Below are 25305 nucleotides of genomic sequence, written 5' to 3'. Positions count from 1 at the left end.
GATTTCTTTAGCTTCACAACAAGGGTTTACTACAAGCTTGTTTTACCCCAATACACCCACAAAATGAAAAAAGCTTTACTTTTCATTACTTTCTTTTTGACGTATGTCTCGGTGGGATAGATTAAGGAGATTGTGGAATACACTCCTGTTGTATCACCCCATGTGTGTAGTGAATGACCCTGTATGACTGCCAGGGATATAAATATGTGCCATTCAGAAATCTGGCAAAAATCCTATCATAAATTTTTTATTTCTCCGATCATTGACTTTGACCTGACTGAATCTTGACCTGACTATTGATGTTTCTATGACCCCAGAAAGAAATACAAAAAAAAGAAAAGAATTCTATAAACTGCGGTTCTTATCTTGTTCCTTTACCACTAGCTGTTCTGTAAGTTTGCGATAAAGTCCGTATGCAGTTCATTTCTGCAGCGTTTTTATCAAAGACGCAGATAACGCTCACCCGAGTTGACCCGGACTGGGTATGAGCAGCAGATGAATATGGAAGCCTTTAGAAGACTTTCCTGGCGTGAGAGCAGCCAGACAGTTTTGGCCAATGCTTCAAGACTGAATATTTTTTCGTGGAGATCAAAACCTAGAAGATGCACTTCTGTAATTTGATGCGTTGACAGTCATATGGAAGAGAGAGAGAGCGCTTAGGAGATGTGATTTATGAAAAAAAGTGCATATCTAGACTATGAATCACCAACTTGGAAGATTAAATCGGGTAATTATGGTGCTGTCTGACCCAAACAATAGAGTGTTCGATAAAATGTTGGGTTGGATTTTCACTTGTAATTGCGCTCGGTTGTAAATATTGAAAATGTTTTGGTTAGTAATGATTAGACATTGGAGCTAAGAGAGAGAATGGTTCAGACCACAAAAATACATTCAAAAACATAGAAATAATCATTAAAATAATAATAAGAAAGGAAAAGTATTTTTGTCCCATAAAATCTAAACTACGTTGCTGTTAAGCCTGAAAAAAATAATCATGGAATAGATAATGCCGACTTTTTCTTTGCTGTCAAATGTAGTTGGCGTAAGTGCAAAAGACAAAACTTGGTGTATGAATGTGTAGATACCAAATAGTAAAATAATGAAAGTGTGATAGGGATAGGAAAGGGGTAGCTCAGTGATTTAGGAGATTCGACTTCTGATCATAAGGTCATGAGTTCAAATCCCAGCACCACTGCCACTGATGGGCCCTTGAGCAAGGCCCTTAACTCTCACCTGCTCGCCATGGGCTCTGAAACGATAATCTGCACGTTCGACATGGACTTTTTTTTAATGTGCTGTTTTTTACGCGATTTTTCATTTATTTAATTTGCTTGCTATTGGAAAAGAAACATGACTACGGTTTGTAGAACATGCTGACTAAGCATCTGTTATGCTTTGGTCATGGAGTTTGCAGAAACAATACTGCTAATCAGTCATGTCAAACCTCCCTCCCTTTGCCAATTTTATCCTCCAGTTTTTTTTTCTTTTTCGAAGCTGTACTCAGAGGCTAAAACATAAATTTCAGCACGACACATCGCAATTACACCAAACGAACTGACATGACGCTGGCATTAATGCTCCTCCACACACAAGGTTAACCGGTCTCCTGTGCCAGCACTGCTCCAGCACGAGCACCAGCTCAGGGTCAGTTGAAAGGGGCTCCATTAAGGGTCAGTGATCTGCGCCACATGGGTGAGCGTGTGAGAGGTGAGATCCTGTCCATCCCCAGGGCCTGATGTCCTCCTGAGTCACATGTGTTCTTGTTCTCAGTGCAGAAAAAACAGAAGGACTGCAGTCAGGCCAGAACTTTGGAGATATGAAGCATGAATGTTAATAATCTATGTGGGAATGCACAATCGTTGAATGTGTTCTGGTGTCATTATGGATGATTGACTTAGTATTTTGAATTATAAATTATATAAAATTTTAGAAACTTCTCAGAACTCAGTCTAGACACCAGCCGTTTGTCTCCAACATTTATAATGCACCATTAGAGCACCATATTCCATATTTTAAGGGAATTTGTTTTACATAAATAAAACACACAAATAAAATCTAATTCTGAACAAGACGCGTTTGTGTCGCTCCAGGTCGAACTTTTAATGAGGACAATTGTAAGGGGCCAGTGTATTCTCAAAATGCACAGCTTGCAGGCTGTTGTGCAACCAGACTTTAGTTCCTATGAACACTTGCTTCACGTTTCCCTCCTGCTCAAATCTGACAGGACTCCACAATAGTTAGTGTGAAAAGCAACGAATCATCTAGTACGGACGTGTGAATTTGCTTGGTGAATAAATATTAAATAAGAAATTATCCGGAGAGTCGTCTGTGTCCATGGTTAATGCTTTGCTACTGGAGCCTCCAAATACATTTTTTTATTCAGCTCCAAAATAATAATTAATTATGCCTACCATGTTTTTGTTTTTTTACAAATTAGCTTCAGTTTCATCGAACCCACGCATATCACACACTGTCCATATCTCAGGCAGGTCTCTGAAAAAATATGACTTACATTTACTAATAATAAATTGCTCATTTTAAAATAAAGATAAAAAAAAAAAGAACATTCTGCATCTCTCTCTAAAAAGGTGCATGAGGGATTTTGTAATACTTACGCCACAGCCACTTTCAGTTTGTATCCAAGTACAGATACAGTGATTTTTTGCATTACACCCTTAAGACGGAAGCTAAATAGTGGTGTGTTCGATTGCATCACTTACATTCTGTAGGTTTTCCCATTTGAGATTGAATATTTTATTGGATGTATTTGCATCAAGTAGTGTCACACACAATTGAGATCACCACACATATGAGCTTTGAAGATATAACTTATTTTGGTCATATTACTTTAAAAGATATTCTCACCAAATTATAGAAGGAAAGCATATTTCTGAGCTACAGTATGAAGGACACAAGGCTATATATATATATATATATATATATATATATAATATTCACATTTTGACAATTGTTGTATCAATATCATCGTAAGTCGAACCATCGTTACTAGGGGTAACTTTCTGTGTGTGTGTGTGTGTGTGTGTGTGTGTGTGTGTGTGTGTGTGTGTGTGTGTGTAAATTATATATATATATATATATATATATATATATATATATATATATATATATATATATATATATATATATATAATATTAATAAATAACCCTTTCAGTAAGAGCGTGTATTTGCCTGAGTGTTTGGCATTGACAGTTTGACGTAAACTAATTAATAGGGACATTTTTATTTTGGCACCTTTTCCCGCAGCCTAAAATCAAGTGCACTTCATAAATTCAGAGTCTCGGCAAGTCTTTTCTGCTTTGCGGTAAAATGGAAGACGGACGAGGTGAGGTGAGGTGAGGCACTCCCTCGCCCTGCTCTTGCTTTTAGCCATTGTGTGTCTCTGCATCCCCTCCTGTTGTCGATTTATTAAGCTGCACACTCTATCCATGTGCGTCATCACGGACTCGAGGAGTCTCGTGAGGCTGTACGCAGCTCAAGAGCACTGTCTCGTGTCTGGACAACGTCATTCACCCCCCCTCATACTCTTTCCTTAGCTCGCGCACACACGCGGTTTTTGTGCAAAGACCAGGGCGTCTGTGAAAGAACCTAATGAACATGCAGCCTCTGTGTGCAAAAAGAAAATCACACACACACACACACACACACACACACACACACACACACCCAGGGAGAGCTCATAGCTGGCTGCAGGCTATCAAAATGACACTACTTTGCTTATTTTTCCAAGATTTGCTGTTAAGGCTGTGAGGCTGGACGACTTGTGTATCTGGTTCGACTTTAGTGTTCAAAGCATAGAGCCTCTGCCTTTGCAGGTCTGTTTGGCTTTTGTTGTTGCGCACCAAAACAGTCTGTAGCCATTTGCTACCCCATTGAAATTCAGACAAAGACCATGGTTCGGGTTTTACGATCCCTCGTACTTTTTGCGTCCGTGTGAATGTGCGTGGCCTTGCGGTACACGTGCCTCCCAGCTGTAATCCCTTGCAAGCTTATACACATTGTGAGGAAATACAACACTGCATAAACTACAGCACGCACACAATGCAGTGTCTCATAAATATGTAAATCAGTATTATGTTCTACATTCATTGAGTAATTATTACTCCTAGATCACTTTAGTGTTAAATTCTCCGCTCCCATTGGTCAGAAAGTGCTGTTTAATTGTCACACGTTTGTAATAACATGCTAGTTTTAAAGCATTATCCTTTATGTAGCAACTTGTATGGATTAAAAAAGGTTGTTCAACAAATAAAACAAGGAGCGTTCAAGTCAAACTAGGACAGGGATAAAAATGGATGCTAGCGAGGCAGTACAACAAGCAGTAGTTAAGTGGCTACACGTCCTATTACGATCCAGAGGCCGTTAATCGAGAGTGCTAGTGCTAGTGCATGCATGGAACAGCTTATGGTTACAAAGTTTGATGAGACGCTCAGCCACACTAAGACATTTGAACGGTGTAAATGTTTCAAAGATGGTCAGTGATGATGATGATGATGATTATGGTGGTTCACTGGGGAGGAAGTGAAGCAGGCTGTATGTGGATGGTTCAGGTGTACTGACAAATCTTTCTATGCTGAATCCTTCCAGGCGTTAGTTAAACACTGGGCTAAGTGTATAAATGTAGCAGGGTGAAGTTCGGGGAAGTTTATAGATATAGTTTAACATTTATAGATGGAGTTTCCAGTTTCCACTCTTAATGACGGAGGTTATTCAAGCTGTTTCTTTATTACTTCAGAAATGTTCCTTTACTGTGCCTTTACTACTTTAGTACTTTGGGCTTTATGACTTTGCAATGACCTGACAAGAGGCATTTGTTTTTGTCTTCCAAACATCAAAGGCTTACTAAATTGTTCAAATGTTGTGGAACGTCCATGAGTCAAGTTGGTTCCTCATTAAAGTGTAACTATGAATGAATAAAAGGTGTGAACTGTTGGAATGTGTAATGGTGCAATAAATCGGAGTGTAACAGTGTTTTATTCTGTATTTATAAATTCAATTAAATTCAAACATGTTTATTTGTAGTTTCCAAGCGTTAAGCCATGCGCTACTATCCGTACGGTTCTTTTTGTGTTCCTATGACTAGCTTTTCTCGTTCCTCTCTTTAATCGCTACACAGGTCACTACTGTATACTTGTTTCGTTGTCCTTCAGACGGATGATATGCGACATGACTTTTTTCACCTTGACAAAATTAGCTCTAATAAAAAGCCGCCGAGAAACACGATACAGACATTATACACCGATACTTGCCCTACATTATAACGTTAGCATTTGGGGCTAGGCCGCACCCGAGGACGTACATCAGCAGTGGCTTTCCGACGCCACGGAGTGCATTAAATCCCCACACAAGCGCAGCAAATGGCCGCCCGCGCTGACAACAAAGACAATAAACGGCAGCACTTAGCAAACACGCAACGACTTAATTGCCTATTAAACACAATCAAGTTGTTGGGTGTCGTCTTCCCTCAGCTCCATCGGGACCGCCTGTCATTCCCAGAAGACGCAACAGTGCAATGAACAGCGAGTCCCAGAGAAGCCTTTTAGAACGCACCATTTGAAACCACATCGATATCAAAGCTATTCTCGGAACTAATCGGATATTTTGCATTATTTTAATACCCCATGACATCTAGCAATATGTGAAAGTCACAGGTGTCATGGTGGCTTTGTGTTCATGTGCTCAATCTGTAGAAGGCATACGTCTTATCGTACTATGCAGAAGTCATGATTACGGGTCGAACGTTATAAGTTTTTCTCTGATATGCCGATGCTGATATTTAGAAATCAGGGCAGCCGATGGGCGATATTTAACGCGTGATACGTTTTAGCCGATTTCCTCCCCCCTTCATCTAATTAAATCTAACAATTCATTAATATGAAGTGATACAGAAAATTATTTCATTATTAAATTAAATTAAACATTTATTGAATAACACAAGCGTCTGCTGTTTTTCGCCTGATTCTGCTTGTCGAATTGGCTATTCGGTTTAGCGAATGAGCACACGAGGAAAAAAAACAAAAACGAAAGCAATTAACGACGGAGCAAAGACGTTCCGCACAGACACTTGTTGTCATACTTGCTCTTGTCTCTGCAACTTAGCAGACATGATCGCAAAAAGCGACAGGAATCCGTTATGTAATGTGAGTAATGATCTCAGCAGGTGGAAACGTTGCTTGCCTTATTTATATATTCACAGTTCTAGCTCTTCAGGTTTCCCTGTTTGGGTGGCGAATACAGAATACTGCCACCTGCTGGTATGGGTGTTATATTCTCTCATGCAAGCGCAGAGCGTTTTTTTTTGTCAGTTGCCTGCCTGATAATTGGCCTAATTTGCAGCACAATCGGCTGATTAGTAAAAAAAAATATGCCAAAAACGGTCTGATCAATCGGCCGAACATTTGGTCGTCTCTAGTGATGACGTGTTATATTTTATACTATTATGGAAAGCAATGTGACTGGGTCCTATGCAGCGGTCAAATCTTTGACTCAAGTGTGTGATTTCTTCACAGCCTAATGTTAATTGGTTCCACAGTTTACGTTCACCGTTAATACTCGTTCACTCGAATTGTTCTTCCGAAAAAGACAAATATGTTTCCCCACTGCTCTGATATTTGTACAAGCGATGCACAGGCACTGATGGCAGCGGCTGTCTTGCAGGTCTGACGGATGAGAAAGTGAAGGCGTACCTTTCCCTGCACCCGCAGATGCTGGATGAGTTTGTGCTGGAGAGCGTGAGCGCGGAGACGGTGGACAGATGGCTGAAGCGCAAGAGCAGCAGCCCTCCTACAGGTAAGCTGTCCTGCAAAAGCAACACGAGCTCTGCTATTATCAACGATCTCCTCCTGTGTCCACTTGCTTTTTGCGCCACGAGCTGTGCTGGCTTTTTTTTTTCTGAAGGTGTGCAAGCTTTTTCTTTTTTTTATAAACTGTTTCCAATGCTTGTAAATTCAAGCATGGGAGTAGTGGATGTTTTTGTGAAATGTACACCTTCTTTGGTTTTCACATAAAATTTTATGACACACTTTCCATTGTGGAGCTACAAAAACCAAAAAAGTGTTTTGTCATTTTCTACATGGTGCTTTAAAGCACAGACGGGCAGAGAAACGCTCCTGGCAGGGAGTAGGAGTGACCTCACCACATCCGTTGAACTTGGAACATATACACTTGCATGGTTCATTAAAATAAAATGCCAAACTTGTAGTTGAATTATACTCTCCGTTTTCCTCCTCAAATAAATACAACCTCTGAGAAACCGCACGGTAAACTTGCAGATTTGCAACTGCCAAAAAAGCGCTAAATACACCACATTTCTTCGGGCTGACCAAAACGTCTGAGCGCGCGAGTAACCGGAGCCCATGAACGAATCCGAGAGGTGCCTTGGGGCGATGGAGAAAGCACTCGAGTTGAAAGCTTGGGTGAAATGGTCTGCTGAGGAGATACAGGTCATTACAAACATTGGCATTGCCATTGTCTTGTCTGCAGTACGCCCACTTTACCAGACCCACCACAACCATCAAGAGCCCACAGCGCTGGTGGCCAACCAGCCAAGTTCAGCCTCTGACGTCATTACAAACCTTCAGGGGCATGCAGACAGCTGGGTGGAGGTGTGTGGACAGTGGAAATGTCGAATTTTGGAAATGTTTTCTGCATGAGCGCAGCTGCGGAGCTAGAGGATGTATTTTGAGCGGCCCAAATGCTTTGTGCACATCGTGTGTATGTGTGTGCATTTAAAAGAGGACGGACAGCTGAATTATTCTTCAAGGGACTTTATGAATTTATTTTATTTAATGACACTGCTTTTCTGTAAGGCAGCATGTCACCTTAATACAAATGTTGAGTTTAAATGCTTCGGTCGAGGCACTGTCTGATTTTCTTGGTAAATAAAATAAAAAAAACAGATGCCAGCTTATAGAATGTGTTTATAATTTGCTTCATGCACGACAAATTTGTTGCCAATAAGTTTTAATTGTTAGACACCGTCGCTGTTCAATTTTTAAACCTGAATCTGCGGATTTATTTCCTATGGCAGCAGAAGCTCTGACAGTAGTTCCAGCTGTAATTCACATCAACGTTTTTTTTTAACAGCTTGTTAATGATACATTAACCCTCTATTTATATATATACCTTTCTGCCGTTTGAGCAAGAATATCCAAGGAACGACGCTGAAGCTAGCTCTTCTTGATTAAGGAATCTGAAAATCTAAACTAATTGATGGCTGCAAAGCGGAGGAGGCTATAAATAGATATCGGAGGTCTTCCAGCCCACTACATCCGCTGTCCGAAATATAATTAAGGCATGGTAATTAAGGCAAAATGTGGAAGTCAAGGCAAAATTTGATTCTGATAGAACTCCCACTAAGGACCTGCAGGAAGGTTCTGCACTTTTCTCTAATATTGTACAGACATGATGTGCATGGAGGAGTCATTAGAACGAAACCTTACCTGCAACTTTGAGCGCAATCGAGCCATTTGCTTAAAAATAACCGGAGGCATTTTGGAGAGCTGTGGATTGATGAAGGCGCTTCTGAGAGGCAGACGACTATCACTACAGGGATTTCTTTTTCTATTACACACAAACACATAGGTTGGCGTGTTGTCTCTCTCCTTAATGCGAGAGAAAATCCTCCACAAGCCATCTGTGCCCCTGGTTTGTGGACCACCTAGAACTTTAACAGTTGCAGTGCTATTTACCAATTAGTGATCCTCGGTTTGACATCTTTCATGCAGTGCATCAACTTGAGCAGGGTGTGGTTCGAACAGAGGGTGAGGCCCACCCACTTGATGGCCAGGCATTCCTTCTAAATTGTACCATTCCAAATGTTTGCTTTTGATATGCAGCACAGAATGACGTGACTGTGAGGGAGACCACCCCTCCTTCCGTTTCTATCATCTCTCCACAGCGCCCACAGAGCCACGGAAAGCTGCAGGATCAAACCACAATTCCTGGCGCAGTGCTCAGTGGATGTGCAAACCAACTGGTGGATGTTTAGCTTCAACATCTCTGTTGAAGTTGTTGTTGTCCCAACGTGCTTCAAGGCCACTACCATCATCCACTTACTAGAGAAGCCATCTGTGCCTCGCCTTAATGACTATCGACCCTTTGCACTCGCTCCTATCATCATGAAGTACGTTAAGAGATTCATCATCTGGCACATCCAGACCCTGCTGCTGTCATCACTAGACCAATTCCGCATTCAACACTATTATTTCTTAGCACCTGATTGGGCTGCTGAGCCTGTTGGGCCTGAACACCTCTCTGGGCAACCAATTTTTTTCTCTGGGAGACCTCAGGCAATCCAGATCATGTCAGCATACAGAGATGAGATGCAGAGGTTAATGGGCTGGTGTAGAGTAAACATGAAGTTCAAGCACACTGTAGTCCTTTTGTTCATTTATGTTGTCTGATGTAGCACCTTGGTCCTGTGGGAACGTTGATTCATTTTACTGTATATGATTGGAAGGACAATAAGGCCGACTTGACTTGACACCTAGCCAGTTTGTGTAGCTCATCAATGCAGGACAATCCAATCTTTTAATACACACAGGTATGTGGTACGGTCCTGCTTTATCGGGGGCGGCCTGTGGAATTGCCCTCTGATTTTTGAGGAGTGGGGATGGGAGAAGGGCAGGGGGAAGAAAGCTAAGAGTGAAGACTGGGGCCAGATAGAAGAGAAGTAGGGCTAGTTTGGCCCCAGACATGCTGCCAGTGGTCTTCATCCAGCTGCATGCCTTACTGAGCGATACCAGATGCTGGCACTGGACCCACTTCACCACCCTTTCTTTTTCTCCAGCACCACTTTGAAGAGAATCTTATTAGCATCACGCTCTACTTCCTGTAGGCATCATGGAGTTGCAGGACGAATGCAAATGTATTTGATATAATAAATGCTCCTGTAAGTAAACTCTGGTCCCTCTGGAAACACAGAAGGCGAGAAGGGGAAGTGGCGACACAGAACCTTTGCGTGGAAAATGGCATACGCACGTTTCCAGCCCCGTTTCTGTACGTACGCCACATTTATAATTTAGACCCCAGCGCGGTCCGGAGTTTATCTGGTGGTGTTTCAGTAATAATGGCCCGTGGGGAAACAGTCTGCCAGGTGTAGTTAAATGGACTAAATGAAGCATTAAGGCAATTAATTTGCCTCAATGCATTTTGGTATTCTAATTACTTGAGTTACTCGAGAAATCATTTCAGCCGTAACTCTTGATGCTGATCAGGTCACTGTTTTGTCGGAAATGGGAATTTTCCCATAGAGCTCTTTATTTCTAAGCAGATGTGGCTAAGAGGACAGTCATCAAAGAGATGTGAAACTGACAGTTTATGCCACGTTGGTCAGTGTGGGCAGTGTCACTTCTACAATGACAAATTCTTAACCAGAACAGCGGGGATAAAGAAATATAGTGACAGATTTTCGCCTGTGGTGGATTGTAGTGGTTCTGTAAGCAATACCGTGGGTATCAGTCTGAGCCGTGTTGTATTCAAGGCACGGCTGGAGCTGGCTTGGGATCACCACAAGACCTCTGGTGTATGTGTGTGCAGGTCAGTACATGTCTTTCCCAGCACTCCAAAGATGGAGAAAGAACATATCATTTCTTTATTTCCGAAGAATATCCTGGTTCTTCATCCATATTCTAAGCATCTTCATTCTGATATCAGAGATATTTTCCATGCTTCTATCTTTACATTCATAGTCAAGATCTTCAAATGATTTAAAACCTCTGAGGAAGTGTGCGTTCTCGTGAATAACGATTCGACCTTCGTCATTTCCACCCGTTGTTTATTTACTGTCTGGCTCTTTGAGAACGGTGTGGCAAAGTTTTGAAAGCCTCCGTTTTCACAGTTCACACTGCGACTCAAAAACTGCGTATTTATTTATTAACTTTAGGCACTTTTGAGAACTTTTTCAAAAAGCAACATTTTTGTTGACGGAAAATTCCAGTCACCGCGTGAACACAAGACAAAACAGAGAGAAAAATATCAAACAAAAGTGTGTTAGTGTGGACATAAAAGGCGTAAACTTTTTTTGTTGACCATTCAAAAGCTACAAGTAGCGTGACCATTGCTGTTACTTAGCGAATGGGTGTCGGCTGAAACGTAGAGGTTTGGGTGGAAAACCTGCTTCTATCAGCTACATCACTTGTAAAAGACAATTTTAGCCAATCAGGTTGCAAGTTGAAAACAAATACTTGTAAATGAAGGTTATATGCAAAAATATAAGCTCTTCTGCTTTCAAGTGTAAACAAAGGTAAGCTGTGTGTGTGTGTGTGTGTGTGTGTGTGTGTGTGTGTGTGTTTGTGTGTGTGTGCGCAGCTGGAGTTTTCTCCTGTAAAATGTGAAGTCATGTTTTGTATCTTGTGACTGCTTTTACCCTCAAAGCACACATTCCTGCTGCAGTGACGCTCCAAGGTTGTGTAACCTCTCTAATTGCAGGACAACTGTTCAATTTGAGTGTGTGTTTTTGTCTGTTTTTAAATGAATTTTCTTCCTTACAATTTTTGACCATCCAACCCTAATCATTACGTGTCAAAAGTGAGTGTGTGTTTGAGTGTGTGTGTGTGTGTGTGTGTGTGTGTGTGTGTGTGTGTGTGTGTGTGTGCCGGCAGCAAATACAGGACTACAGACTTGTTGAAAGTGTGTGTATGTGTGTGTGACTGACTACTGAGGTGTGTGAAACTGGTGAGGTGTTATCCTGGCTGTCTGTGTGTGTAGTTTGGCTGTGACTAATGAGCACCCTCAGGCCTTACTGACGTCAGTGGCCCCCCTACCCGCTCCCCCGGCTCTGTGGACTCCACTCTCTCTCACACACACACACACACACACACACACACACACACGCACACACACACACACACGCTAGGTGCTTAATAAATTCCCAACTCTTCAATGTACTATTGTAGAGGAACAACACAGCTGGGATATAGACTTCCTGTCCTCTGCTACACTTACCATTGTGTTGTCTTCTTTCTTTCATTCTCTCTCTCTCTCTCTTTCTCTCTATCATTCTTGTTCTAATCTGACCCTCTCTTACTCACACGTATGCATACACACACTGTGCTTTACGACCCAGTCAGACCGTCTGTGGCTGCGCAGCTCTAATCACTCTGCCACTAAAGCAGAGCGCTATGGATGACGTGATCAGGAAAAATGGCTGAAATGCCATAATTCAGTTACAGCAGAAGAAGAGACACTTTAATGCCTCAATGTGCAACTTATTTCCAGATTCTCCTTTCGCTCAAAATTTGTGGAAACATCCGTGACATCATTCTTCACACATATTCTTCGCTCTTTTTTATCTAATACAGCTATTTAATGCCTCTGTTCTTTTTTTTTTTTTTTTTTTTTTTGCTTCCTGCATTTCTTACTGCAGTCATTAATTGCAACTCCACTCAGCTGCACTAATCGAATCGATTTCCGCTGTGTAAAAAGAATAAGATTGCTTTATAAGATTTGTTCAGGATGCTTCAATTAGAGAAAGACACCGACGCACTCTTGCTCTGACTGTAGGACGTGTGGAAAAATGTCCAAAGTATATCTGGAAGAAATAAGCGAAACGAATAAACACGCAGGAAAGAAGGACAAATTAGATAAAGTGGGAAAAAAGGAAAGCAACCAATGAATAAAGAAACTGACCAGAGCAAAAAGGAGAAGGGAACAGAAATTGTGAAATAGTCAGACGCTTCGGTCCTTTGGAATTTATAGTATAGAATTTAAATTAATTTATAATAATATTTTAAATAAAAATGTATTAGTATTTCAATACTCTGCTTTACGAGGGTCAGTGCAAGCTTTCGCCATTCGCTCGGGAATCCCAGGTGAATCTCCCGTTGTAGCGTGTGCTGAGGCTCTCGCCGTGATCCTGGCTTACCCAGTATGTTCCCATCGAGCTCGGAGCCAAACACACACATTTCTCACTCACACATGGAACAGTAGCGCCCTCCTTCACCAACCCAGTGATAAGGACAAGACAGAAAGACAGCAAGGGAATTGGGTTTGTGCGTTATTGGTCTTTGTGAGTCGTTTCTCAGCTTTGTTTTAGACGTTGGCCACAGGGGCACAAAGATGTTGTGGAATCCAGGAGCCAGTACGGTTTACCTGCAAGATTGAGGAGATGTAGAGGATATGCAGGGCAGTATTGATCATAGAAAGAAGAAATATACATTGTGTGTACATACAGATGGTCCCCGAGTTGCGATGGTTCGACTTACGGTTTTTCAGTCTTATGATTAAGAAAATGATACGACAAAATATATATTATAGAAAATATAGAAAATAAAAATGTAGCAGCGTACGGATGGATGGATGGATGGATGGATGGATGGATGGATGGATGGATGGATGGATGGATAGATAGACAGATAGATGTTTCCACTGGAACTGGGCCATCACATTATCCATTTAAAAAAATAACTTCTATCCATTGATCCACTTTTGCTGGGCGAGGTTTCATCTCATTAAGTGGTTTTATTAAATGCTTTTAGACAATCTCAAACATTCTTATGATTATATACATGATTCTTTTTTTTTAAACAGTTAATACCAGTTACAGAACAGTGATGACAGAATGCAGGCAGAAACCGAAGCAATTCAGTGAAAATAATTTACATATTGAATATTGAAATAGAAAAAGGGTGGTTTTATTCCATCTTTCTGTGATTTGAGAGAACACACATTGGATGTGTCGGTTAAAGGAATACACCAGAGCTGATCGTTTGCACAGAACTGAGGAATGTTGAGTAAAACGCCACTCTGCTGCTGTTGTCACAATCAGAGCCCCAGCTTGTGGACTTGCATAGAAAATGAACCGTCGCTTGCTAGTGTGGATGCAGGGTCAGGCCGGGACATGCCTGCTGCGTCGTATTTCACATGATCAAGGACACATTTCCCAGCATCCTCAGTAATAGCCCCAGAGGGACTAGGTTACTGTACATTTAAAGCGACCCCCCACACACACACACACACACACACACACACACACACACACACACACACACATGCACTCCCTATTTCATCTTAGCACATATTCTTGACATTATAAATAAACAATATTATAAATAATATATCGATAATCTTATGCTGTATAATGGCACGATATTTTGCAATGAATGATCTATAATGCAAAACGTACATGTGATATACACGTGCATGCTGCTGTCTCTCTGTGTTGTATTCCACATTGGTGAAAGTGCATTGTGTCCCTAAAAGGACTAGTCACATGTTGCTTAATGACGCAGTGACTGAGATGCGCCTGCCATGGCAGCCGCTAATGTACACTAAATCACATTACCTCAGAGTAGAGCGGAGCCTTGTGCGTCTTGTTTTCAGGCCCACATCTGCCCAAATCATTGCAATGAAAAGTGCTTTCTTCCTCCGAGCCTCGATTCTGCAGCCGTCTTTCACTGAGGAGAAGATTCTGCTCAAATGACTGCCTGGTCTTGAGATGGCAAAAAATGGGATGTGACACTTTGTGAATTTGTTTAGTCCTCGAAATTACAGGTTTAACCATCAATCAATACTGGAGGTTTTACTTAGACACGATTTTTTTGTTGATCTCTGGTGAACTGGTGAGCCTTTCAACCACTGTTGAGTTTATATCTCTGTCAACTGTGCAAAGTAATGGGGAGTGTGGTCGAGAAATGGAAAAACGTGGCAAGAGTGATTTGTGATTGAAGGGTATCTGCAAGAATGAAAGGGAAAGTTTCTAAGCATGCTCCTGAGGTGCCAGCGACCAATGTTCCTGTCCCTTTCCGCTCTTTGGATCTGTCCGATTCATCCTGACGCCCTACCTCTGACTGGAGTTCTCTTCAACTAGACACTCTGCACATCTGGGGATGGTTTCACATCAACAGCCTGAAGATACCTGAAGTTACTGAGCAACTCAAGAACTTTGAGGATGGATTTGGACTGTGATTGATATCAACAGTCTACTTCAATGGCTCAAGACTGCAATAATAACAATGATTGAATGTAATGAATGGACAATTAAATGCCACCCAAATGAGAATGAGTTCCCTTTTGAGTCTGGTTTCTCTTAACATTTCTTTCTTATACCATCTCGAGGATTTTTTTTCTTGTCACATTCGCCACTGACTCGCTCATTAGGGATAAACTTACTATAGGGAACTTAAAACCGCTTCACCTGTGTAAAGCTGCTTTAAAACAATGTCCATTAAAAGTGCTACAAATAAAAATGAATCGAATTGAATTGCTATTGCTAAATAGTTATATGTTGTATAGTTTAGACAAAATGGCATTTGCATTGTTACTAAGAATGAATGTTGTATTTCCAGGGTTAATGATGTTGGTTTATGCAGTCATTTGACGAGATGCCTTTTTTCATTCAGGACGTGTTTTATATTTTCTTTCCACACAGATGAGCCTTCGATGAAAGAAGTAAGCAGGGTAAGTCAGATGACTTCTATTTGAATAGTTTTTCCGGTGCATATCTGGTGATTTTAGCTTTGTGTCTATATAGTGTGTGTGTGTGTGTGTGTGTGCTCTAAACGTTAACCCACGGATAAACCCACATATATAGAAGCACAGCTACAGTCTTACTGCCATATTGGTTAACTGTGCATGATGGTGTGTGTGTGTGAGTGTGTATGTGTGATTGTGAGCATGTGTGTGTCTGGAGGTGTCTTTAGAAGCGAAACAGCACAGCATTTGTTTGTTTTTTTTCTCACTAGGCTCACTTTCCAGTCATTACAGTAGCACCACTTGGTACAGAGGATTATTTTTGATTATTGTTGGCCGTCGTAGATGTTAGTCAGGATGTTCCGAATGAGACGGGAACTTATTGCAGTTAACATCATACCAGGTTTTCAAAATGAGAGCTCTGGGAGAACACCTGTTCAGGGTCAATGAAGCTTTTGTCCTCATTTGAGTGCTATGAAATACTTTTACCGTTCACAAAAAAATGGGAACATCACAGTAAAGAGGGTTTTTTATTTTTATTTTGTTTATTTTTTTTAATGAAATGTCTATGTTTTGACCTCAAATTCAATGCAATTTAGAAAAAAAAAAGAAAGAACGAAAATGTTTAATCCTCCTATTGGAATGTTGAACATTGAGTCATTACACAAAATTTTTGTAATGACTTGCGTTATAGTTCACATAAGGGAGGAAAGACGAACCATGTAGGATCTTAACCACTTTAATGCTTGAAATCCTGACCCAAAGTATCAGTATTCAGGCTTTAAAATGGGTCCCTTAATTTTTCTGAGGGCCACATAATTTTTCCTATCTTTAATGAGGGCCTGGTCAGTCACAGAAAATGACATGGGCTGGAATGACTACCAGTATTATTGTGGAGATTTTAATGATTTTATATGTATTTACTATGCCTCCGAATCCTAGATTATGCATTAATAAATAGAATTGTTATTAATACATTATATATAATAATTATAAAATAGCGCTCTCCGTGCAGCGGGTAGTGTCAGTCTAAATGCTAAATGCCGCAAATGTAAATGTCATTGAGTCGCCTCTAGAGGCCGCTCTCGTAATGACAGAGGATCGGAAGCCGGAAAAACTATCGGTATAAATTTTTGCCCCCTCGGCCTCTATTAATAACTTTTTTTTTTGAAAGCCAACCTTTTATTATCAAATACATATATGCTATGAGTAAAAAATAATGTTTTATTACGTTTTTTAAATATTATATAGTCATTGTTCTGTGGGCCATAGTTTGGGGACCCCTGATTTAGAAGAAGAAGCAGTTATTGGTGTGCTCGGTTTGGAAGGTAAAGTGATGCATGGCACAACAAATCTTCGAGACAAGACAGGGGATGTGAGGCAGGTTAAGTCGAGAGGAGCAAATACGTCGTCGTGATTAACTGTGATCTAACTGTGACCCTCCACACAATGGGGTGAAGTAAACTGTTCCTTCTGTTGCATTACACACACAGAGCTACTCTATCAGGGGTTATGGGTTCCAGCGTGGATAGTTCCATGGGTTCCTAAAGAGTTCTAACACACATTTGTGATTTATAAATGGTACATAATGCTTGTGTTCGGTTAGTCGCATGCTGTTTGTGTCTGTTGTGTCCAGCAGTACCAGGACACTAATATGCAGGGCGTGGTTTATGAGCTGAACAGCTACATGGAGCAGCGACTAGACACGGGCGGAGACAATAAACTCCTGCTGTACGAACTGTGCAACATTGTCAAAACAGGTCAGGCCCCACACACACTACCCACTATACTACTCTATATAATGATTAAGTTCTATTACAAAGATTACACCATTTCGGATAACAGTGGTAATCAGACTTGGTGCTACAAGCCATTTTGCATATCAACATGCAAAGATACAACTTTTTACCTAAAACATAAATTTGGTACTTTCATGCTATAGTAATTCATAGTAGTGTTTTTTTTCTCCAAAGCATCCCTGAAACATTTCTCACAATAAATGAAAGTCTTTTTCTTCCTTTTAAAAAAGTGCCATGTCCAGTAGTTTTCACGATTTTAATGGATTGTCCTTCATCAGAAAGAGAGACAGATGATTTCTCCTTCTTCCGGCTGCTCTCGTTAGGGTCGCCACAGCAGATCATACTTCTCCATATCACTCTGTCCTCTACATCTGCGTCCAACCCCCTGCATATCTTCCATCACCACATCCATAAACCTCCTTCCTAGGCCTTCCTCTATTCCTCCTCAGCATTCTTCTACTTACTGTATATACCCCATGTCCCTTATCTACACATGAACAAACCGTTTGAATCTCACCTCGTCTCCAAAATGTCCTACAAGATTCCTCTACAGGTGTCTGAAGCTTAGTTAAAGTTTACAGGAAGTGGTTCACTGGTAAAACTGTGTAAAAAAAATTAATAAATAAAATAATAATCCTTTAGTGCATTCAATGTTATTTTCCGATATATTATTTTCCCAATTAGTGCAGATCGTTCTGAAGATCACTGAACTGTTGAGCTGAACCACTGAGTGTAGGCCCCGAGATCATATCTGTGGTGCGACATGGATTGGTGGTCATGTTGTACACCGTGTGTTCAGTGTTGTAGTTTGGCCTTTACTGTCATTCGGCTTAATAGACAAATCCTGTCTGCAGTGTGTCTTCATGAGGCCTTAGTGCTTCTTCACAAGCAGCCAGTCCAGTAGATTAATGTGTTAATGATGCAGCAGAGCGAGAGAGCTGGGTTCTAGTGGGGTTGACCCCGGTTAGCAGGCCTTGCCCTAGCTCATGTTCATCTTTCTGACACTGCTCCCCTCTCTCTCTCTCTCTCTCTCTCTCTCTCTCTCTCTCTCTCTCTCTTCTTTTTTCTTTCTCTCTGTAGCTCGCTCACTCCCTGGCTGAGCAGTCGCACAGGCTGTCACATTTCATCCACCCACGCCTCGTCAGCACACTGCAGCACTGCAGAGCTCAGAGATACAGCCCTGCCCCCTGCACACACATACACACACACACCTCTACACACACCTGTACAAGTTTTCTCTTACGCATCCATGCTTATAAACACCACCCAGTACATGCCAGACCGGTCTCTTGCGCTCTCTCTCTCTCTCATACACACACACACACACACACACACACACACACACACTCACACACACAAGCTTGAGTATGACGAGTAATTTGGCTTATAGTTTGAAGAAAGAAAAAAAAAAGAAAACAAACAAAATTCATTCCAAAATTAAGTTCATAGACATGATGGAGGACCATTTGATCATCTTTTATGCTCTAACACCTAAAGCATCCTTGTATTTGTTTCCCTCACAGCCACCAAAGCTGATGGTTTTGCATTGTACTTCCTTGGAGAATGCAACAATGTAAGTGTCCCTCTATGCCTTTAAATAAATGTCTATACAACTGAAAGTACTGAGTTATATGATTATCCCATGTTTCCTGGTTGGCTATTTTTACCCCAGTCTCCTCTAATCTGTCGGAGCATCAAATTCAAACAAATGCACCCGACTGTCTTTCTTTTCCTTCATTACTATGTCATGATGCTGCTGCTATCTACAACAGATAAACATAGCTGAGGTTTGGGATCGCTATTTCGGTCCACTTAGTACATTTAGACATTTGAATGATTTCTAGAACGATCGAACAACATCGAGCCAAGTGAGGACTTTAATAGTTTTAGTTTCAATTTGTTTTTATTTGTAGAGTTTGTAGAGTGTAGAGAGATACATAAAAGAATGTATAAGTTTAGTGCCTTTACTTTTTTTTTTATTTTATTTTTTTACAAGTTTATGCTCCAGCACTTTCAGACTCTTCTAGAAAATTATTACTAATTTGATGCATATGTAGGATTTGGATTTGACTCACCTGATAAAGTTTTCATCAAGTTTTCTGAACAAGAATGAATCATGAACGTCATGTTGACACAATGCTGTCCTTTTCTCTGCGCCAGACCCTGTGTTTATTCACGCCAACAGGGGCAAAAGAGGGGCTTCCTGGGCTCATTCCCTCTGGTCCAATTGCATTCGGTACCACCATTGCTGCTCACGTTGCTAAGACGCGCAAGACACTACTTGTAGAAGACATCATGGGGGTGAGTCACGGTGTACCACACTGAGTGGAAAAGCTGTCCAGCCTATTGATATATAATATATTTATATTATAATCAGTATATATTTGGTCACATATTTTTCATGAAGCTATTTCGAAACTTTCGTTTTTTTCCAGTTGTTTCCAGTCAGACCTTTATGTTAAATCCGGTCTGTAAAAAGGTATTTCGTAATTAGTTTGCATCTGTTTCCAGCCCAAACAGGTTTCAGGTTTAAATATTGTGGTCACAACAAACTGTCAGGTGATGGCTGTGGAACTCTAGTGTAAGAAGAGACTTTTCCCCCCATGACACAAACACCTGTCTGAGTAGTATGTAAATCTGTACATTCGAGGTCTAAACGAGCCATTGTGGATTAACATCTGATTATGTACTTAAGTCGATTCTGAATACAGGTAATTAAGGTCAATTAAGCGATGACGCAAATCAGTTGTAGTGGAGCAGGTACAATGCAGAACTGCAGAATGGAGGGGAAACCCTAGGCTGGAATGCAGAAACACAAGTTTAGCAAAAATACACTTGCATTGTTGTAATGGGGTGTGTGTGTGTGTGTGTGTGTTCACAGGACGAGCGGTTCCCCCATGGCACAGGGCAGGACTCAGGGATCCATGTTCACTCTGTTCTGTGTCTCCCCATCCTCACGGCCATCGGAGACCTGATCGCTGTACTGGAGCTGCACCGCCACCTGGGCCGAGAACCCTTCAACCTCAGCCACCAGGAGGTGCACAGACATCACAGCACCCACAAATAATCACGGTCTTCATACCACCTTGTTCCCTACATCTGCCTCTTTCAAACCTACCACCTCCAGAAACCTTCTCCTTGGCCTTTCTCTTGCCTGGTGCCTTCATCCTCAGCAGTCTTCTACCCATATACCCAATGTCCCTTCTCTGCATATGACCAAAATCACACTCTTTTCTCACCTCGTTTTCAAATCGTCCGACTGATTAACTAATTTCTGATCCTGTCCATCCTCATCACCCCGCAGCATCTTAAACTCTGCCATCTTCAGCTCCGTCTCCTGTCTTTTTGTCAAAGACTTGGATGCCAGATATTCCACTCAATTTAAGGCTAATAATAATAAGCAGATTGATGAGGGAATATGATAATATGGAGGTTTCCTCTAAAGTAATGTTTATTTGAAATTTAAGGAAGTTGTTCAGGACCGAGTGCTTTCTCAGTTTCTACGCTTTGGTTTCTCAGTAACAAGATGTGAAATGAAAAATAACAGTCTTGTGAAGGGACAGCATAGTAATACCTTGTGCAATGGACATAGCATGTAAATAGAAATGGTTAAAAAGCATGTTGTCCTTGGATAAGAAATTTAACTTGTAATTCTTGGCAAGTCGCTGAGGTGAAAAAGGAATAAAACATTCTGGGACATGCTGATTGAATAAAATAACACTATTTTTATACATTAGGATACATAAATCTCCAGAATAAAATAATGCAGACATCGAACCATTAAAAGACCTTAATCTGACAGTGCAGATGTTTTGTAGGGTGCCAGATAATAAAATATCATGCATATGCATTTTCGTGTTTGCTAATTATGTATATATTTTTCTTTCTCTTTTCTCTTTTTTAGGTTGCCACTGCAAATTTGGCATGGGCTTCTGTAGCTATTCACCAAGTGCAGGTGGGTTTAGACACTCGTTCTTTTACATGAGCCATGTTTTTCTGTTTCCACACACAGTTAAATGCGACGCTCTTGAGTATATGAACCGAGCAGCCTCTGAGGTCCAATGTACGCAACCCGGCCATTGAATCAATGCGCACTTGCGCCTCATGGGACATAATTATGAAGTCGCAACCTGTTGAAACATGAGCAGTAGCACTCTGGGGGTGATCGAGTCCCGTGGTGTCCCAGGGCCCGCAGAGTCTGGCTTGATTGTTAGAACAGTGTGCAGATTAAGAGTTTAAAGATGCTTTTAGTCAAATAGTAGAGACCTGGTGTTCTGTTGCACTTATTTGTGCATCACCAAATCTTCTGGGCTTTAATGGAGGCAAAGTTCTTTTTTTAATTTTGCTTTTCTATTCGTTCCAGGTCTGCAGAGGTTTAGCAAAGCAGACGGAGCTCAATGACTTCCTCCTAGACGTGTCAAAGTAAGAGGCTAAATGGGAGTATAATCTTAAGAGAATGCTTGTAATCTTTAATGAAATGTAAAAAACAAATAAAGGGTTGCACAAAGGGGGGATAATTTTGACCCCTTTTTTTTTTTATTCAGTTGCACTGGCAGTAAATACAATAAAAAATATTCATACTATATATACGAGGTGGTATCAAAGTTTCGGGACTAGCTCTGTTTACAAGAAAGTACTTTATTTATCTATATTTACACACTATCGCTTTGAAAATAGTCCCCTTACTCAGCGCACCCCAGCGTTCCTGCCATTTTTGGAATGTGTCCCGGAAGTCTTCTTTTCAAAGCGTGTCTTCTGCGAATCGCCGCAGTGGTGTCAAAACGTGAGCTTTGAGCTGGATCTTCATCTTTGGAAAGAGGGAGAAGTTTGCAGGAGCCATATCTGCCGAGTAGGGTGGGTACGGAAAGTGAGATCATGCAGATTGTTCTCCGACGATCATCATGCACGAGTTGCCGAGCGGTTTCAATATTTTTAAGGGTCGAGCTCGTCGAAGGTCTTCCTGATCTCTCATCATCATGCAGCGATGATGTTCCACTCTTGAAGCACACGTGCCACTCAAAACACCTTAACCGACTCTTTGCAGCGTCGCCGTATGTCATGTCAAACGTCTCTTGTCGGTTTTACCCAAAATTTCACATTTGCACTTTGTTCTAATTTGCTGTCCGTGATGAAATCGCACACGTGGTAACACTCGTATTCAGAACAGCACCAGTTAGTACCATTACTCATGAAACTTTTTGATATCACCATGTAGTTGTTCAAATAAGAATGACATGGTTTTGTACTCCCTTTGATCATCATTGATGATTTAATTACCAAGTTAACCATTTGTGGTGGTACAGAAATTACCACTGATTTATTAAGTTCTCATGTTACCTGAATTTCTTCTTTTTATTAGGTCACTGAAAAATAGGTGTGTCTGCGCTCTTTTCTTTTTCTTTTTTTGTCACAAGGTGATTGCATAACGTGATCACAAACTGAGCCAATTCAAGTTTACATCTATTTTAACCAAAATAATATTCAGGCATAGAAAAATATAGTTAAGTCTTCGGCTTAGACGTCTTTATAGATACCGATAGTTTTAAAAATTATGTTTGTTGAATCAACTTCTGATATTAAATAAAATGCTAGGCAAGATAATTAAAGTAAATCATTTTGAAATATTCATATAGGGTGTGGTCAAAGAAATGTTAAGGAAACCATAAATATTTCTCTCTCTCTCTCTCTCTCTCTCTCTCTCTCTCTCTCTCTCTCTCTCTCTCTCTCCAGAACGTACTTCGACAACATTGTGGCAATAGATTCTTTACTTGAACATATCATGGTGAGTGTTTTTGCTTTTCTCAGCAGTGTCACAAGCCTGGTCATGAGGTAAAAAACACGCTGTGTTTTTGTCGCTTGGGTGGTACCAACACCAGAGCAGAAATCTGAGCAATGAAAGAACTCCTCTTATTATTTTGTTGGGTTCAGTGAAAGTCCCTTTCTAGAAAATGCTCATGCTATTCCCCTTGGGCCTCCCCCCTTTACTCCTTTTTTGTGCTTAAATATTTTTCTCCCACTTTTTTACACCCATTGCATTTTTTTTTTATTATTATTATTTTTGCTCTCTTGAACATTGTCTATATCAGGGCCAGAATTTCAACTCCCTTACCCTCTAGGTCTTTAGTTCTTCTTTATCTGCCTCTTAAAGAGACAACAAGCACATACCACATATCCGATCACTGACCCACTCCTGTCTGTCTGTCTTCCTGCTGAGCCAAGCATTACAGGAAGTGATGCGGACAGGTCAGAAAGGGGACACGCACACAGTGAAGAATCGAACAGCTGTAATTCTATCAGCCTCTGTTCGTTCCTGGCTACACTTTAAGCTTTAAAATACCTGCACAAATAAGAGCCATAGGAATTTCCCGAGCCATCTGTCTGAATGGTTTCACTCTGCTGATAAAAGATGTCAGAAACATGTCCAACATACTGACAAAAAGTTGCCAAAATAAAGGATTTCCCCGGTGGTGTTTCTCTCATACACAAAGATGAGTTAAGTAGCCAAAGAAGAAAATATTAGGAGAGCAGGGAAATATTTTCCATGCGACCATGAAAAATCCCTGTCTAAATATCAACACAAATGTTGGAAGTGTATTATGACCAGAGGAGGGAAGTAACAGAGTGCAAATACTTCGTTACTGTACTTAAGTAGATTTGTCTGGTATCAGTACTTTACTCCACTATTTATTTTTCAGACAATTTTTACTTTTACTCATTACATTTTTACACAAATATCTGTACTTTTTACTTCTTACATTTTCAAAACAGACTCGTTACTTTAGTTTTAATCCATTGATTTGGTGAAATATTATTTTTATTTTCACTGCGCGCCGATTTCAGCCGAACAACCGATTTCCTGTTACTGCACCAGTTCACCAGTTCAATCCACTGGTGTATAAATTCCTGACTCTCACTCACCACAGAAGGCAGTAAGAAGTTTGGGGTTAATGTTGATGAGACAGAGGGAGTCAGTGATTTAAACATGACTGAGAACAGACACATTCCTGATCATCATCATCTTTTCTCTGCTTGTGTTCTATATGTGGATCTTCAGCCTGGACACATTCATTAGGTAACAACATTTTTAATTAGTTTTGTATTAATATATATATATATATATATATATATTTGGCTGTCAAAATTAAAATTATTTTAAAAGGCACGAAATGTTTTACTTTTTTAACTTAGATATAAAATAAATAAAAAACTCCAGATAAAAATATTTTTAATCAGTAAACTTTTGTTTTATTTCTGAGTCTCAAATCAAACACCAAAATCCGCCATGTTTTACACAATTTACCCTCTGGGTGGCGTTTTGTGGCTTCTTCCCTCATAATGGCGACACAAACTTAAATTACTGTCTTTATTGATCGTACAGATAAAAACAATACATCATATAAATCTGTAAAATGTCTATAATTGTATATATATAAAAGCTTCCTGACTTGACTTAAAGAGGTGCATTTTCTCCGGTATCACACCATTAACTGTCTGTGTGGAAACATAGCAAAGGCTCTAAATGATGTCCACACGTCTCTGCACTGATATAGCCTTTATATTTAATCACTGTACATATGCTTACATACATATCACATGCTGTACATATGATACATGTTTAACACCTCCAAGCTGCCAGTTTTGGACACCTGAGCAAGTCCTTAACTCACTACTGCTCATTTAGTAAATGAGATCGCAATGAGTCGCTCGGGAGAAACACTTCCAACAGGAAGTGGCTATATCTCGCTATCTTTGTCTCTCTATTTTCTCTATCTAATTGTCTCTGTGTCTCTTTTAGTAAATGTCTCTGTCTCACTGTATATGTCTCTCTCTTGCTGTGTCTGTGTCTCTTTGTCTTTGTCTTTCCTGCTTATTTACATGTCTAACAAAGTTTTGTGTTTTGAAAGTAATGCCATTAGTGATCTATGATGAAAGACTTTTCTGGTTCGATTCTTACCTCTAGTTTCATATTGAACATTTTAAGAAGTTTTTAAAAACAGAACAATAAAAGATCATTAAAATTGGTTGCTGGTAAATCATGGTATATCAGTGGTGCAGGTGTTGGAGATGTGGTTCTTG

General features: G+C 40.5%; 1 protein-coding gene across 4 annotated transcripts in view; it reads left to right on the top strand.

Annotated features, from left to right (window-relative positions):
• Positions 1-25305, top strand: part of pde10a (phosphodiesterase 10A) — an 81284-nt gene that overhangs the window by 41537 nt on the left and 14442 nt on the right. For 3 of the 4 annotated variants that reach the window (XM_046870669.1, XM_046870690.1, XM_046870660.1), the window contains exons 2-10: positions 6677-6808; positions 15390-15418; positions 17067-17190; positions 18753-18802; positions 19390-19530; positions 20111-20266; positions 21134-21184; positions 21593-21651; positions 22960-23011. In XM_046870669.1, the coding sequence (XP_046726625.1) occupies positions 6677-6808; positions 15390-15418; positions 17067-17190; positions 18753-18802; positions 19390-19530; positions 20111-20266; positions 21134-21184; positions 21593-21651; positions 22960-23011 (794 nt within the window). The remainder of the gene's footprint in view (positions 1-6676; positions 6809-15389; positions 15419-17066; positions 17191-18752; positions 18803-19389; positions 19531-20110; positions 20267-21133; positions 21185-21592; positions 21652-22959; positions 23012-25305) is intronic. The other variant, XM_046870680.1, reaches the window with a different exon arrangement.

Source organism: Silurus meridionalis, chromosome 2 (assembly GCF_014805685.1).
Source record: "Silurus meridionalis isolate SWU-2019-XX chromosome 2, ASM1480568v1, whole genome shotgun sequence".
Classification (NCBI taxonomy): domain Eukaryota; kingdom Metazoa; phylum Chordata; class Actinopteri; order Siluriformes; family Siluridae; genus Silurus; species Silurus meridionalis.
The sequence above is the reverse complement of the archived record's forward strand: the minus strand, read 5'-3'. Positions and strand labels throughout refer to the sequence as shown.